Source organism: Euprymna scolopes, chromosome 21 (assembly GCF_053919585.1).
Source record: "Euprymna scolopes isolate OS-2025 chromosome 21, ASM5391958v1, whole genome shotgun sequence".
Classification (NCBI taxonomy): Eukaryota; Metazoa; Mollusca; class Cephalopoda; order Sepiida; family Sepiolidae; genus Euprymna; species Euprymna scolopes.
This window is the reverse complement of record NC_136502.1, coordinates 83,789,082-83,808,103: the sequence shown is the minus strand read 5'-3', so window position 1 is coordinate 83,808,103 and position 19,022 is coordinate 83,789,082. Positions and strand designations below refer to the sequence as shown.

Below are 19,022 nucleotides of genomic sequence, written 5' to 3'. Positions count from 1 at the left end.
GACACATATCCAAGTAGCCTTCATCTAAAATTTTAAGTGTTTAGAGCAAAATTGGCGGAGGAGTTTGGTAGAGTCTATAAAGGTCAACTCTTTCAACTTTGACCTCTTCGCAGGAAAATTGTCAGCCAAAAATTGATTAAAAAGCTTGCTGCATGTCTGAATACACTTTATGTAAAATTTCAAATGTTTAGACCCAAATAGGCTGAATAGTTTGCTAGAGACCGTAAAGGTCAAATCTTTTGAACTTTGACCCCTTGGCAGCCAAATTTTCCGCCAAAAACCGATAAAAAAACTTGCCTTATGTCTGAATACACTTTATGTAAAATAATAAATGTTTAGACCAAAAATTGGCTGAGTAATTTGATAGAGACCGCAGAGACCAATTTTTTAAAATTTTACCCCAATTTTGATCCCTTAACATTTATTGTTTTGGGCTCAAATAAAATTAAAAAGTTTGATCCATGTCCAAGTAACCTACATCTAAAATTTCAAGTGTTTAGACCCAAAATTGTTGAAAGAGTTTGGTAGAGTTTTCAAAGGTCAAATCGTTGAATTTGACCTCTTGACAGTCAAATTTCTGGCTGAAAACCGATTAAAAAGATTTTTCCAAATCTCAATACCTCTTATGTCAAATCTCGAGTCTGTAAACTGAAAATTGACAGAGTAGTTTGGTAGGGAAATGTACACACACACAAACACACACAGACAATTTCACTTTTATAGATATATAGATTTTATGTTTACAGATTTATTTTATTGCTCATAAAAAGTAAAAAAATAAATAAAAGATAAAATAAAAACACACACACATATACACGATATGATTTGGGAATCTTAGGTAGGACGACCCCCCCACCCCCAACCCGGTGTGCTGGAGATATTGTAGTGAATGAGAACTTTAACTAGGATCAAACATAGACTAGCAAAGTTACAGTGATGAGGATGACAATAGACATCCCCTCCCCAATTTTTGGGTGGCCTTGTGCCTAATTTTTTGTTTATTTCTGTTTTGGTTGTAAACTTTTTAGGGTGAATGAAAAAAATATAACTCAAAGTGTAGTATCTGTTCTGATGCTACACTTAAGGTAATTTGTCCTCGATCAATGGAGGGGAAACCCTTTATACTGAGACAATTATTATTTTTGGTCCCTACCAGAGTGTCCCTTTTGCCCTTCTTTTGGGGGACGTGATTTTCACCCACATTAAAAACGACCTTGCGTCACATTTTGCTTTCGTAGGGAAGCAAATAAATATCTATAGAAAAAAGTGTTTTTAATATGAATATCAATACACAACAACAAAAAAAATAAAATAAAAAATTATAGGAGTATATATGTTATAATAACGTCGACATGATCTTCTAACAAACCTGATAACAGTCTTAAACCTCCTATGTCTGCAAGAGTCCATGCATCTTCACGATCGGCACGAGAGGGAAGCAAAGTGCGATGCGTATCCGGAATCATGAATTGGCTTTGATCAGTCATATCAATATCATCTATTTCCTGGAAAGACATAAAACATAAAACAATTGACATCAAATATTGAATAAAATTACATTATGGCATAATTAACATGCAGTTTGTAAGTTAATTGTTTCCTCTTTCGCATCCTTTTCACGGGGGAGGGGGAGGGGAAGAAAGTTAACACTGCGTGTTGGATTGGCCGACAAAGATTAAAACATTGATTGATTCAACGTTAGATAATCAACTATAGTATAGTTCCCTATAGAATAAAACAAAGATTTAAATGAATAGGGGCAAGTTAGACATTTGTCAAAAAAAAAAAAAAAAAAAAGAAAAAAGAAAAAAAAGAAGACAAGAACTCTCAACAACAGAAAAAAAAGTATTTACAAAACAATTTTTATGCTTACATTGAGATTTATTTTCAATATGATCGTTAATATTTTATTCTTACTTGCAAAATTAATTCTTGAAATAATAGGAACAGCTACTCTTAAGATATATTAATTTAATCAGCGCATTAGCAGCGAAAATACTCTAAAATTTAAACAAAGACTGAACTACTTTCCTATACCGGATTTCTCAACTGCTTTTGAATTTTATAGGCAAGATTAAAAGTTAAGAAAATTTATTCAATTAATTGGGTAAATTTGTAAATGCAGATTATCATCCTCAGCTGCCTCAACCCCTATTAGATTTTATATTTTTAGGCGATTGCATGTGAACTCTCTAAAAAAAAAATTTACAAAAGAAAATTTGAAAAAAAAAAGAATTGTGAACAGGAGATCAGTTTCACATTATAAATTTAACATAAAATAATCTTCTATTTTCTGGCCATTCAAGCGTTTAAATGGATTATCTTTTTTACTTTAATAAGATTTTTTATTTGATATTTATGTTTATTTGTTTCTTTATTTTACACAATCAAACTATTTTTTTTTTCAAAGAGATTTTAAAAAATTCCTATGCAGAATTCATTTAAGTAGGTTATGCCATGGCAGGTTCGAATCTCATATTAGACAAATGTTTTTTTTTTTTTTTGTCTATAGCTGTTCTTGTTTTTTAAAATAGATGAAAATTATTTGGTATTATTTTAAATTAACAAAGTTCACTAAACAACGGCAGGTTGCCCAACAGCATTACGAATATGCATGCGTAACGTAATAGCTATTGGTTCATGTTTTAATTTTTAGTCTTGCAACAAACATGTCTTCATAGCTACGGCATTAACGTCCAAGGAAAAAGTAAATCGTAAGCTAAATGTTTTTGTGTGAGATAAATTCTGTACGTTTTTATGGGAGAATTGTGCGGGAATGCTGCAAGTTAATAATAATAAAAAAAAACAACAATATAACCAAAGCTAGGTTCGAGTAGCAAGGTACCTCCTTTAACCCTACCACTAACTCGCAATCCGAATGACAAGCCCTCTCCCCGCTCTAAAAAAAAAAAAAAAAATTGTTTAAATTTATATGCAAAACTAATCCCTTAAATCTAAATTCTGAAATAATTGTTTTTTTTTGTTTTTTTTTTGTTTTTTTGTTTTGTTTTCATCAAGTTGTTTTTAAGGGTATTCACATGTAATCGCCTAAAAAAGTAGAACCTTATTGATTAGTGATTTAGCGAACTTTGTTAATTTAAAATAATACTAAATGTTTTTCATCCATTTAAAAAAACAAGAACAGCTACAGACAAAAAACTCCCAAAACATTTGTATAATGTGAGATTCGAACCTGCCATGGCATAAAAGGTCACTAATTAAAAAAAAAAAACATTTTTATCTTTTTAACCTACTTAAATTCCGCATAAGAATTTAAATTTCTTTGAATAAAAATAGTGTGATTGTGTAAAATCAAGAAACACATAAATATAAATTTAAAAATATTATTTTAAAGTAAAAAAATATATTTATCAAATATTTTTAATCCATTTTAAATTAAAAACAATTGAAGCATGCATGGTCCTCCGTAAGGGCACAGTGAAGGAGGCATAAAAAAATGATCAAGTCCCCCCCACCCTTATTTTACCCCAAAAGTCCCCTAGGCCTTAACATTTTTAAATTTGCGTTAAAGATAGTGCACACCATTTTTCAAGGTCAAGGTCAAAGTTCGGGACGTTGCTAGTTTGATATCTCCAAGCTATTAGCATGATTTACATATAAGTAAAGAAAACAGTAAAAAAAAAAAAAATGTTTTTTGCTATATTATATTTAAAACTAAGTAGATTTGGAAATTAAAGGAAATAAGTTAATAATAAAAAAAAAAAAAGAAGAAAATTTTCCGTAACTGATTTCATTTATTGTAAAACATTTAAAAGAAAAGTATCCTGACTTCAAATGAAAAGCAAGGGAAATAACTCGTAGCTATTACAAATTCACTCGATAAAATCACTCACTATTCATTCATCTTAGTCAATTTAAATTTATAATGTATGCATGACAAAACATTTTTTAAATTTGCAGTTAGTCTGATGAATTCCTTCAATGGAATGAAACACGAACGTTTTCATAGAGTGCATTTGTTATAAATATATTTTTATACTGCTGCTGAGCTCTGCTCATGTAGCACTGTTAAAGTAAATAATGGAACAAAAATATACATGTACTATCTTCTACATCTATCTATCTATATATCTATAAAGTTGAGTTTTTTCTCGCTCTGACATTAATATTAAAACCCTACTTTTTCTATTTAAAATTTTTTAAAACAAACTTCATTTACTCAGTCACAGATACACGAGCGACTACATGAAGGTTAACTAATTTGCTTATTCCTTTGCAAAACGAGCTTTAATTAATTATTTATTCATTTTTTAGGGTTCATTATTAAATGATTGGTTTCATTTCACTCTTATGCTTAATTCTATTTATGCATAGTTTCTACATTGTGCATAATTGCATAGAATTTATGATGAAAACGTTCTAGTACACAAAAATATTTTATGTATAAACAAAAAATGTTTGTGTGTGTTCCAAATTTCTCTACCAAACTTCTCTGAATATTTGGTCTACAGAATTGAAATTCGATATAAAGGATAGTTGGACCTCTTTCGATTTGATTTTTAGCGGGCAAAAATTGCTTTAACAATTGCTGCAGAAATTGTGAACAAAACAGTTGATCTTGGCAGGGTAACTCAAATAAAGCATTACTTCTGCTGTTACTTTTGAGCATGTGCAAAATTAAACATTCATAACTCAAAGTTGCTTTCGTATTCATTTTTGTATCCATCTGTCAGTAGTTCAGACGGTAATGGCATTGGAGAGATAAATAACAACTAAGGTTGGAGTGCTAAACATTCTGGTTTCGATTGTAGGAGATGGTACCCAAGTAATATTTTTTTATAACTTTCGAAATCATCAAGCTATATTGGATAATAGTCAATATAAAATTGGCTTTATAATAATAAATAAGAAATCTGTATGGATTAAAATATCATATTTATGCATATTTTATGACCAGGCAACACTGGGAAGCCTGTTAGTATATATATATATTTATATATATATATATATATATATATATATATATATAATTTTTTTTTTTTTTTTTTTAATTTTTTTTTTCTTTACCCCTATGTTTTGTTCTCTCTCACTAATACCTTTTTAAATTGTAGAATAAGATTTCATTTGGAAACATTTTTCACTTGTGCTATTTTATAATTATAATACATAAGCATTTTCTTTTCTTTTATTTATTTATTTATTTAGTTCATATTTCTATTTCATTTCATTTCTTTGCATTTTACTTTGCTTTGCCTGTCTACAGAAACCGTTTTTATTTTATTCACAATTGAAATAATTTGGAGTGGACTTTGAAACTCATATGTTATAATTATATAAAAATATTAAATATATAAAGAATTATATGTTTATTAAAAAACAGCTTAACAGGACTTATATAATAATTTATTTACCGGACTCATCATTTAAACAAAGAAGAAACCAGGGAATTATGCCTACTTCGGATTGTTACCTTGTGCCGTGGATTATTCAAAATACAGATTGGATCCAATTATCTCACTGCTACCAAGGATTTTCACTTCGGATTTTACCATGCAACTTGGATATGTAACTCAATATCCTTTTCATTAATTTCCCTTATTCTATGATATTTAAAAACTTTAAAAACTTTTAATTATAATTTTCTCTGTTTATTGTTTTTTAGCAAATTAGGTGTAAACCATTATAATATTTATTAAGATCTTCTCCTCTGAAGAGATGGTAGACATTGAAAACCTATAAATTAAGGAGATATACTAACTGAAATGTATTCTTTGTCTTACATATAATAATAAACATTTTCTTGATTTGAAATGTAACCATTTCACGTCATAAATTTTAAATTATTCAATTACTAAAATTTAAGATATATATAAATCTGTCATCTTTCTCATCTCCGTCGTCTTTCAAGATGCTTCACCACTGAATCCACACGACTTCTCCAGTTCTCTTGATCTCGCATGACAGTTTGCAGGTCCCAAACATTTTCCAATTCTGTGTCCTATAGCAAGTTGTCAATATAAGTCATTCTTCTTCTACCACGCTTTGGGTGTCCATCTGTTGGTATCCAGACAACTAGTTTGCTGGCTTCCTCCTCGCCGTACCTCATGCAGTGGCCGGCTATTCTCATCCTTCTCTGCTGTACTTTCAGTGATACTGGTGGTAGGTCACCATAAAGTTGTTAGTTTACTGTGTGGCTCCTCCATGATGTATTGAGGGCCATCCTGAGCATCCGTGTTTAACAGCCATCCAGTCTCTTCTTCAACATATTTGTAAGAGTCCATGGCTCAGCACCATAGAGAAAGACTGTTTCTACTGTGGCAACAAAGAGTGTTACTTTCAACTTTTCTGAGAGAGTGGATGACCATATCTTCCTCAACTTGTGACATGCACTTCATGCCAGTGCTTTTCTCATTTCAAAATCTTTTTCAGTGTTTTGTGATCATGCTCCAAGATACTTGAACCAAATCGAATTTTTTCCACAAGTCCAAATATCCCATATATCAAGTTTCAAGTCTGTAAACCAAAAATTGACAGAATAGTTAGGTAGAGACTGTTCCACACACACACACACACACACACACACACACACACACACACACACACACACACACACACGGTAACTTATATATATATATATATATATAGTTGAATATACAGTATAATCCTGGATACAGCATTAAAAATTAGTAACAAAATACAGTACAGTATATAATATACATGTATATAATCAAATAATATTATAAATAACACCGTAAGACGGGACAAATACCGTAACCAGGGTCCGGAAAAACATTGTATTCCACATTGTAACCTGAAAAACCATATCCTAGGGCAACCGTATCCTGAGGTTCTACTAATATATATATATATATATATATATATATATATATATATATATATATATATATTATTTTCTGTATGTGTATGTGCAGAACCGTCTCTACCAAACTACTCTGTCAATATATACAGAGACATGACAGAAAATAATAGACAGTAAGATAAATATTTTTCCCAAGATTGATATTTGCTTATTTATATTTACAGATAAGACTAGTGCTGAAATAACTTAGAGTATCTCATTAAAATTGCGTCAAACAACATTGAAGCATGTCACAAACCAAAGGAGCATCAGACCCATCTGAATTTTGCGAGAACGAATTGTAGACCAATATAATATAAAAAAATAGTTGCTAAGGGGTTAAAATTAAAAATTTTGAACCTGGCAGGCGTAAGTCAAACTAGTGTGCATTCTTTATACATTTATACGTTCAACCCGTTAAAGTTATAAAGTTTTTGATAAATATATGGCCTTAGTTTAGATGGTAGTGAATAACACTGGATAACTAAATGTTTTGACTTCGATTCTACCCAAATCATATTTAAAAAATTTTTTTTTTTAAATCACTACTATATATTGGGTACAATATAATAATCAATAGAAATTGGCTCTATAATAATAATAAATATGTAATCTGCATGAATTTAATTATTATATTTAAGCATATAGCCTGCTAGTATATTATAAAAGTGACCTTGTCTCTCTCTGGAATGATCTCTACAAAATTACTTGGCCAATTTTGGTCTACAGATTTGAAACTTGATATATGGGGAATTCAGACCTGTGGAACAAAATCGATTTCTTTTTAGCCAGAAAAATACCTGCTAAGAAGTAAAAACTGAAAAATTGCAACTTGGTAAGCATAGTTTGACGTAATGCGTATGCTTTACGCATGCACAAATATGCATTTATATGTTTAACTGCATTGTGTTGTTAGCTCAGATGGTAGCAAGTATTACTAGAGAGCTAAATGTTTTGGTTTCGGTTCTAACTGATGGCACCCAAGTTAAATATATTTTTTAAACTTTTGAAATGACTACTGTGTATTGTGTACAATAGAGAATTGGCTCTATAATAACACTGGTCAACAGCAAATTTGGTGTCTCAGTTTTGTAAGCTGATTTTGGACAATTTTGATGTGCTGAATCCAAAAATAACACTCTTTTTGCTGTGTCAGGTCGACATTTTAAGCTATCGTTAATTTTCTATTTTTTAACTTTTAAATACCCGAGAAAGATACAACAGAAGTATTAACCATTTATCGTTTAAAGTTCTATTACCTGAACAAATTTTAATTTTTTAGCACTAGCAATACAAAGAAGAAAGCATTTGAATAAACAATTTTTGATTAAATTTTAATTAGGGAGTCTAAGTTTTGCGATTATTATGCGATATTTAAAGATAAGATAAGACTTTATTTTGCCCATACGGGAATTCAATGGTAAAACTTGTTATCAAAACACACCAACATATGAAAGCAGACAAGAAGGTAAGTCTTACGTATTGGTTCTGTGTGTTTCAGAGTCAGATTATTTCATTACTGTGCGATTAAAACTATTCGCAGGACATAGAAATAATTGTGCCGATTTTTTTTTGATAAAGACTTTAAATTTCATGGAGACAACGTACACAAATTTAATTTTTAATTTTTTTCAGGTATACAATGGCGACTCGAAGAATGTGTGTAAATAAGTCAGATGTTTTTTGCTATATTTGTGGTGAATACACACTTGCACCAAATCACAATACTGTCACCACTGTTATCAAGCGCGTTTACTATGCATATTTTGGCATGAAGCTCGGCGATCAAGACAAAAGTTGGGCACCTCACATGGTTTGCAAAAGATGCACAGAGCATCTCCATCAATGGAGCAAAGGCACGCGAAAGTCCATGAACTTTGGCATCTCCATGATTTGGCGAGAGGCTTCAAATCATGCAACCGATTGCTACTTTTGTGCTATCAATGTCATGGGGATTAACAGAAAAAATCGCACAGCACTGGAGTATCCCAATCTGCCGTCAGCTATGCGCCCTACTCCTCATAGTGAAGAAATTCCCGTACCTGTATTTGAAGATACAAGTATTGAAGAAAGCAGCAGTAGCCAGGATGAAACTCAAAGCATTACCACTACCGATGCATCCTTTTCTGATGACAATGATGAGCAGCCAAAATTGTTTTCCCAAAACGAACTAAACGATCTTGTTCGTGATTTAAATTTGCCAAAAGACTCTGCCGAACTTCTTGCATCTCGTTTAAAGGACAAGAACATGCTAAATGGTAAAGTTAAGGTAAGTTTCTTCCGTACCAGGCACCAGGAATTTTTAAGATATTTTGCTCAAGAAAAAGAATTAGTCTATTGCAATGACATAATAGAGCTACTGAAACATCTCGGCGTACCTGAATACAAATCAGAGGACTGGCGAATTTTTATTGACAGCAGTAAAAGGTCTTTGAAATGTGTGTTGTTACACAATGGAAATCAATTTGCATCTGTGACATTGGCACATTTGACAACATTAAAAGAACAGCATGAAGCAATTAAGTACGTCCAAGAAAAAATTTCTTATGACCAACATAAATGGCTGATTTGCGTTAAAAATGGTCAACTTCTTGCTTGGTCAACAGTCTGGATTTACCAAATACCCATGCTTTTTATGCCTCTGGGATAGTAGGGATCGTACTCAACATTACGTGAAAAAAGAATGGCCAGTACGTGAAGAGCTTGCAATTTGTAGAGCAAAAAATCTGATAAACAAGCCTCTAGTTGTCAGGGGACGTATTTTATTTCCTCCACTGCACATAAAGCGCGGTTTGATGAAGCAATTCACAAAAGCCCTGGATAAAGATGGACGGTGTTTTCAGTTTCTGTGTAAAACCTTCCCCAATTTGTCAACTGAAAAATTAAAAGCTGGTATTTTTGATGGTCCTCAAATTAGGCAGCTGATCAAAAACTCTCCAGCGTTTGAGGAGACCATGAATCCTGTTGAGCAACAAGCGTGGAATTGCTTTGTTCAGGTCGTGATGAATTTCCTAGGCAACACAAAAGCAGAGAACTATAAAGATCTAGTAGCAAACATATTAGTGGCCTTTAGGAACCTTGGCTGCAATATGAGCATAAAAATGCACTACCTGTACTTGCACATGGACCGCTTTCCAAAAAATCTTGGCTCTTTAAACGATGAGCATGGAGAGCGCTTTCACCAGGACTTGAGAGAAATGGAATCACGCTACCAGGGAAGGTGGGACATGGTGATGATGGCGGACTACTGTTGGAATTTAAAAAGAGATGCGCAAGCACCAAAACATTCGTGACAATCAAAAAAACGAAAATTTAGACCTTAATAATGCAAACATTAAGTTTTCATTTTTAGTTACATGTACTGTACATGAAGTGTACATGATTCTTTGTTAGAATACAGCAATTTTATCTTATCATAAAAACTGACATTTTGCCATTGAAACATCATTAGTAAATCTTGAAAACATTGTTTTAAAAAAATATAAGTCGCATAATTTTAAATTCAAATTTACAAAAAAATTTGACCTCCGAGAGCAAAATGGATGTTATTTCTAGATTTAGCATGGCAAAAATATAGTAAATCAGTTAAAAAATATCAGACACCCTTTAAAAAGTTTCTTTTTGTTGACCAGTGTAATCAACACAAAATCTGCATGAATTAAAATATTATATTCAAGCATAGTTTACAACCTAGCAACGCCGGACGGTTTCATAAGGCTCTATGTTTTTTCTATAAAACAAAGTAAACACTCTCTCCATACATATTTTTTTGTTGTGAGACGAATTTTCGTTGATTTCCTTTCGATTTTATAAATCGTTGCATTTGGGTATTTTACTTAGGAGAATTACAGAATGACAAATATAAACTATATAACACACTTCTTGGCTTTTTCATACAAACCCAATTAAATTATAATTGTTAAAAGAGAGGAGTTTTTTTGTCTTGGTAGCACTGAATGTGACCATCCATTTTTTTTTACCTCATCCTACTACAGATTCAAAGTTATTTTCCAAGGCTTCAGATATTGCCTTGGATATGTACATATTCGATTTGTTCACATGTCAAGAATATAGCATGGTGCCATCAGTAAATATGCACATCTTGAATCTGCAAAGATGTCAGGTTTTTTTATTTTTTTATTTTTCATGTTCTTTTCCGTCTTCGCAGTATGGGTTTGAATCTGCCTGCCTACTACGCTTTTTTTCTTTTTTTGCTCAACACACACCTCGAAACACCCGGGCAACGTCAGGCACCCAGGCTGGTTTCTCTATAAAATGTCACTAGTTTTCTAAAAGCATACAGTGTATCACAAAAGTGAATACACCCCTCACATTTCTGCAGATATTTAAGTATATCTCTTCATGGGACAACACAAAATAATAAAATGTCAAATTGGAGTACAAATGAACAGAAATGCATTTAATTTTGTAAATAAATGTTGGAGGTGGGAGAAGATATTCACTGACTTTCTTTTCTGCTTCCATTTGTTTCAAATTGAGGCTTTATTTGTAATATACAAATCGACAAAAGAATAAAATAACTCGCATACAGCTGAACTAAACTGTGTTATGGTGGAGTTTAATTTTGTAATTAAATTTAGTTGGAAAAGCGCCTCTCACACGAAATACTAATTTTCTATCCATGGTGTTAAAAATGAATGAAAATAGAACTTTGCGTAATAATAAAATGAAAGCAATTGTTAAATCAGAAAAGTGAATTAATGAAATATACTTTTATAAATTAATATGCAAATTAGTTAGGCATAGTACTTATATTGTGTAGACATTTTTAGTATATTAGAATTATTTTTTTGCAAGTAGTTCATCACTTAGCAAGGCCTAAAGGCCACTCGAGGATAAGGGTTAATAAGTGTAAGGTGATCACTGATATAATAGCATAGTGACCGGTATTGATAGAAATTAGATTATTTAAGGGGTTCGTCTCAACAAGAACTTGTTCACATTGGACTTGAAGACGACCACGTAGTCAGCTGGAAAGCAGGACTGTGGTACAGAGTTCCACAGGAAGCAGTTCTAGGAAATAAACTTTGTTCATGAAATTTGAGTTTAGATTTAGTCACAGACAGAAAGTGGGGGAAAATGTTGATAATGGTTGTAGCTAAGTAAGTGTTTGTTGTGACCGTTTTGCAGGGGAAAACTATAATTTGAATCTCAGTCGAGCACTTGTCGTAAAAATAACAATGAAACAGAAATAGATGAGCAACGTCTTTTCTGTGAGAAAAAGGTTGCAAAGAGAAAAAAAAAAGAATGTACCTAATTTCCTGGGTGAAATTACAGTCAGTACATCAGCTGTAGATTTTGAAGGACAAAAGCCATATTGCCTGTCAATGAGTAGGTTGATTTTGTTAAAGTGATTGACAATTTCTATATCACAGATTCGAGCAATTTACTCATGTCTCACAATAGACTTACTGGTTCGTATTAACATGCAGAAGACCAGTCTCTAGTATTTTTAAATACTAGGCGAACCAATGAGGTTTTCCAAAGAAATGAAGAAGAAAAGACAAGCATAATTTTGTAGGTCGCTCATTGGTGAATATATGCCATTAATTTTCATATGTACACAATTGGTAACTGTTAAAAGGGACGAATTCTAAAGCATGAGGGTTGAGAGTTGTTGTTTTTTTTTGTTGAACAGCTTAGACCGAGAAAAAACAGTGGAAGATAATACTGAATACACAAGGAGTTGTTGCAAGTTTGAGGAAAGAAAGGAAAAAAGAACTTTCGTGCGTTGTATCGACAAGAGGATATTTTAACACTGTTATTTTTTTTATTATTGTTCCCTTTTCATTATATATAACATTTAAAATTAAACAGTTTCCATTTAATGGACAATTATTCTTATTTCTACACTTACAGTTGTTTTCGGTTATATTAATAGTATTAATATACTCATGGGCATTATTGTTGTATTTTAGTGCTATTATATCCTATTATAGATGGGGCTGGATTTTTGGAAATACAAAAAGATAGTTTAATTGTATTCTTCAACTATATAATATTTTCAAGTTACTTTAATAGGGCCGACATGAGAAAATGTTGGGTTTATACAATTCTATTTTCCTTGATACTCAATATTATAATTAATATGTAGGCACATAGTCGAAACATTAAAGGAAATAAAAAAAATAAAATTGACTTGAAGATTGGAATTCTGATGTTTAATTAGTTGTAGGTTTTTAGTATTTTGAGTTAATAAATGAAAAGTTAGTTTAATATTCATACATATGCAGTTGTTTGATTATTATAGGTCATTGCAGTTCTATTATATTTATAGTTTTCAAGGTTTTTATGGTATTGTGAGGTCTATTACGGTTTTTAAAGTGTTTTAAGGTCTCTAAAAGATTTTTGAAGAAATGTTTATAATTTTTAATTTTTAGGTTTTCAGATTTAAAATAAATAGGACCATAATATATATATATATATATATATATATATATATATATATATATATATATATATATATATATATACAGTGCCAGAAAAAGAAAGTCCACACTTGTATTTTTTTCAAAAACTGCAAATTTAAGCTAAATTAAATGTAACTGTTTAAACAACCTATACCTCATTTGATTCGCGTTTTATTCCTCTATAATTTTACCTGTTCATATATGAGTTTTAATTGAAATATTCTAGTGTTCACGTCAATTTAAAAAAAATACTTCAAATTAAGGAGGCAAAAGGAAAGTCTGCAGCAACAAATTTGCTTAAAACTAGCTTAAATTATCGCCCCTAAATCAGTTTAAAAGATCCACCAACAGGCAACAAAGCATCTTTAATCGTAATTGTTGTTGTTCCAGGTTATTCAGCGTAACATTTAGTCCATATGCCACGACTTTCTCTTAGTGATCGTCAGGAGCTCATTAGTCTGCACCTTTCTGGTTTATTCAATCGAGAAATCGGCAGCAGATTGAAATGTGATGAGAAAATGGTATGAAAGACTGTGCAAAAGAAGCAAAACACCGGCAGTGTTCGTGACGCTCCTAAATCTGGTGGTACTAGAATTACTTCTAACAGGGTAGACAATGCTATCAAGATCCACAGCCTAAGAAACAGATTTGAAATGGCTCCCCAAATCCAACAACAGTGCAATCTTGTTAAAAAGTGTTCTCTTTCTACTGTCAAGAAGAGATTAAAGGAATTTAATTTGCGAGGATATGTTGCAAGACGCAAACCAATGATTTCTGTAAAGAACAGAAAGCACCGTCTGGATTTTGTCAGATGCAATAAAGATCGTGACTCTTCATATTGGTCAAAAGTGCTTTTTAGTGACAAAAGCAAGTTCAATAGGTTAGGCAGTGATGGTAGGCAGTACGTCCATCAGACGCCGCAAGGTGGTGGAGGTTCAGTTTTGGTGTATGGCATTATTAGTACCAATGGTCCAGGGGCAATAGTTCGCTTGCAAGATCGAATTAATTCGACCAAGTACATTAATATGTTGACTGAGCATTTTCTACACTACTTTGGTCGGAATTTGGATGATAATCCCATCTTCATGCAGGATAATGCTCCCATTCACACAGCTGCCAATGTCAAGAGATTCCTGGAAGAGCATGATATTCCATGTTTGGATTGGCCTGCACAATCTCCAGACCTCAATCCTATCGAAAATGTATGGCATTACATCATGCAACAGCTACACAATGATAAAATTTCAAATTTGGAAGAACTTTGGATAAAAATTTAAAAAAAAATGGGATGCCCTTTCCCAGAGCATTTCTGCAGACTAATGCAAGACCAATTTAATTAGATAAATAAAGTTAAAATAAAATTAATAAATAAATAACAATAAAAATAAATTTATAAACTCAGACGAATCCTTTGATTAATATATCAGTTATATTAGCGAATAAATCTGATATGTCTCATTAGTAGGAAACTATGAATAAAATTCTAGCTATTAATAATTACCCCAATTTTATTGATTGTGGATTAATTTATCAACGAATAGTTATATTATTTAGGTTTAATGGGTTGGTTTGGGAAAGACATGTGAAAATAATTCATATTTTAAAATTGATAAGTTTTGTATCTAACTAATTAAAATACAGAATGTTAAATAATGCAAGAGAGATAACTCCGATATATTTTATTATGAAGTTATTTTTCTTGTTTGTGCTGTTTTAATTGAATGAATAATTTTTAGCAAAAATATTGAAAACTCCGATTCAATAATTTTTTTTGCTAGTAAATAGCAATAAATATTTAAAGTATTAAATAATTGAGATAGCATCTTCTTATGGAGATTTATGCAAGTGAATATGTGTTTTGTAAATAAATGTTGGAGGTGGGAGAAGATATTCACTGACTTTCTTTTCTGCTTCCATTTGTTTCAAATTGAGGCTTTATTTGTAATATACAAATTGACAAAAGAATAAAATAACTCGCATACAGCTGAACTAAACTGTGTTATGGTGGAGTTTAATTTTGTAATTAAATTTAGTTGGAAAAGCGCTTCTCACACGAAATACTAATTTTCTATCCATGGTGTTAAAAATGAATGAAAATAGAACTTTGCGTAATAATAAAATGAAAGCAATTGTTAAATCAGAAAAGTGAATTAATGAAATATACTTTTATAAATTAATATGCAAATTAGTTAGGCATAGTACTTATATTGTGTAGACATTTTTAGTATATTAGAATTTTTTTTTTACAAGTAGTTCATCACTTAGCAAGGCCTAAAGGCCACTCGAGGATAAGGGTTAATAAGTGTAAGGTGATCACTGATATAATAGCATAGTGACCGGTATTGATAGAAATTAGATTATTTAAGGGGTTCGTCTCAACAAGAACTTGTTCACATTGGACTTGAAGACGACCACGTAGTCAGCTGGAAAGCAGGACTGTGGTACAGAGTTCCACAAGAAGCAGTTCTAGGAAATAAACTTTGTTCATGAAATTTGAGTTTAGATTTAGTCACAGACAGAAAGTGGGGGAAAATGTTGATAATGGTTGTAGCTAAGTAAGTGTTTGTTGTGACCGTTTTGCAGGGGAAAACTATAATTTGAATCTCAGTCGAGCACTTGTCGTAAAAATAACAATGAAACAGAAATAGATGAGCAACGTCTTTTCTGTGAGAAAAAGGTTGCAAAGAGAAAAAAAAAAAGAATGTACCTAATTTCCTGGGTGAAATTACAGTCAGTACATCAGCTGTAGATTTTGAAGGACAAAAGCCATATTGCCTGTCAATGAGTAGGTTGATTTTGTTAAAGTGATTGACAATTTCTATATCACAGATTCGAGCAATTTACTCATGTCTCACAATAGACTTACTGGTTCGTATTAACATGCAGAAGACCAGTCTCTAGTATTTTTAAATACTAGGCGAACCAATGAGGTTTTCCAAAGAAATGAAGAAGAAAAGACAAGCATAATTTTGTAGGTCGCTCATTGGTGAATATATGCCATTAATTTTCATATGTACACAATTGGTAACTGTTAAAAGGGACGAATTCTAAAGCATGAGGGTTGAGAGTTGTTGTTTTTTTTTGTTGAACAGCTTAGACCGAGAAAAAACAGTGGAAGATAATACTGAATACACAAGGAGTTGTTGCAAGTTTGAGGAAAGAAAGGAAAAAAGAACTTTCGTGCGTTGTATCGACAAGAGGATATTTTAACACTGTTATTTTTTTTTATTATTGTTCCCTTTTCATTATATATAACATTTAAAATTAAACAGTTTCCATTTAATGGACAATTATTCTTATTTCTACACTTACAGTTGTTTTCGGTTATATTAATAGTATTAATATACTCATGGGCATTATTGTTGTATTTTAGTGCTATTATATCCTATTATAGATGGGGCTGGATTTTTGGAAATACAAAAAGATAGTTTAATTGTATTCTTCAACTATATAATATTTTCAAGTTACTTTAATAGGGCCGACATGAGAAAATGTTGGGTTTATACAATTCTATTTTCCTTGATACTCAATATTATAATTAATATGTAGGCACATAGTCGAAACATTTCTGCAGACTAATTCAAGACCAATTTAATTAGATAAATAAAGTTAAAATAAAATTAATAAATAAATAACAATAAAAATGAATTTATAAACTCAGACGAATCCTCTGATTAATATATCAGTTATATTAGCGAATAAATCTGATGTTTCTCATTAGTAAGAAACTATGAATAAAATTCTAGCTATTAATAATTACCCCAATTTTATTGATTGTGGATTAATTTATCAATGAATAGTTATATTATTTAGGTTTAATTGGTTGGTTTGGGAAAGACATGTGAAAATAATTCATATTTTAAAATTGATAAGTTATGTTAAATAATGCAAGAGAGATAACTCCGATATATTTTATCATGAAGTTATTTTTCTTGTTTGTGCTGTTTTAATTGCATGAATAATTTTTAGCAAAAATATTGAAAAATTCGATTTAATAATTTTTTTTGCTAGTAAATAGCAATAAATATTTAAAGTATTAAATAATTGAGATAGCATCTTCTTATGGAGATTTATGCAAGTGAATATGTGTTTTTATTGAAACTTTGTCTTGTAGATTATTTTAAATTATGATTGAAGAGTTTTGAAGAGTTTTGATAGTGTAATGAATCTTAGGCCGTTTTTTATTATAAATAATATCTCATAGGATTTTATTTGAATTCTAAGTTTTAATTTGAACCTAAATGCGAGATTTTGGAAATATAACCATAAACCTTTTCAATAATAAAAAAAATGGCGGCATAAGATTGATTCCCCACATGTCGGTTAAGTTTAAAACCTATAAACACTGCAGTGATTTTTTTTTTTTTTTTTTTCTGCAAACTATAAATATTTCCATTTCCATCTTATTAACTTTTTCTTACCAAATCCTTTTCAGTTCCAAGGGGGAGGGAAAATTTTCTATTCTCTGAGAAAATATACTTTTGTCTCTGAGTTGTTTTGTGAACTTCCACTATACAGAAGTGGAACCATTAAAACGAGCGACCTTTTGTGCTCCAAAATTTATTTTTCTACATAGTCACTACCATTTTCAATGCACTTTTGTTAATGATGAACGATGGCTGTATATAAGCGTCTGGAGCACGCTTTTATATATAAGGCCCGTTACAAAAGTAAAGCCTTCTATTTTTTTCACTCAAAAAGCTAAAGAGCTGCGAAAGCGGGAGTAGTATTATTAAAACAAGCGACCAGAATTGATTTTTCTACATAGTCACGACTATTCTTAATGCAGTTTTGCCAGGAATTGCATTGCCATATCTCTGTTTCTTACACACAGTCATAACAGAGGTTGCTTTCTTGAAGTCTCACACCGTCAATATCTGCAACAGAGTGATGAAACTTTCAAGATCTGAATGCATAAGTTTAGTCATCATAACGATGCAATTTGCAATCCCCTAAGAGGTACTTATGCACTTTAGTGTTCGTTTTCCCATGAGTCTAGCACGGCAACGCCTGGCGGACGATGGAAATCGGCGGATAATAACGAGCGAACGGAAGTCAATAATAAAAACGAACAAAAAAGAAAGAAAATAAAACAAAATCACCTACTGCAATAATTTCATAAATTTTACTGTTTTATTTATTTTTTATGGCAACTGTGTTTTTTTCGTTTTATGGGGGGAGGGGGTGGCGTGAGATAATAAAAGTTTTGTTTCTTTGAATTAGTGAACAAATATATATATATATATATATATATATATATATATATATATATATATATACATATACACGGCATAATCACGTTGACACACTGGTTCTCATCAGATCACCGAAGTTAAGCAACGGCGAACCTGGTTAGTACCAGATGGGTAACTATTTGGGAATTCTAGGTGCTGTATGTGTTCTCCGCTTATCTCGGCATTTGTTTCCAGTCGTCATGTACATACACTTCACTTGCCACTGGTATTTAACAATGTCGACTCAAGAGAGGTGTTATTGGAGATTGCGCACCTCCTGCCAATAAGACTTTCATGCGCAGACACGCCTTCGTGGGTAACCATAGTCTGTCAAAAGACTGAGGGAACCCTACTATATATTGTTTGTGTATGGAAAGTTATTTTGGTATTTTTTTACGACCTGCCCCAGCGTAGTATAAACACCCCCAACCTCTCTATGTTAAGAATAGCTTTCAGAATAAACACACCCATTAACAACTATGTTAAGAACGACTTTCGAGGTTAGGGGATGTATATTCCGAAAACTGTTCTTAACAT

General features: G+C 31.6%; 1 protein-coding gene and 1 pseudogene across 1 annotated transcript in view; one reads left to right on the top strand and one right to left on the bottom strand.

The window, feature by feature from the left end:
- Nucleotides 1–19,022, bottom strand: part of LOC145242857 (protocadherin Fat 4-like) — a 154,864-nt gene that overhangs the window by 116,010 nt on the left and 19,832 nt on the right. The window contains exon 3 of the mRNA XM_080105972.1: nucleotides 1,370–1,505. Coding sequence (XP_079962098.1) covers nucleotides 1,370–1,505 — 136 coding nt within the window. The remainder of the gene's footprint in view (nucleotides 1–1,369; nucleotides 1,506–19,022) is intronic.
- LOC145243125 (5S ribosomal RNA) lies at nucleotides 18,534–18,650 on the top strand (annotated as a pseudogene).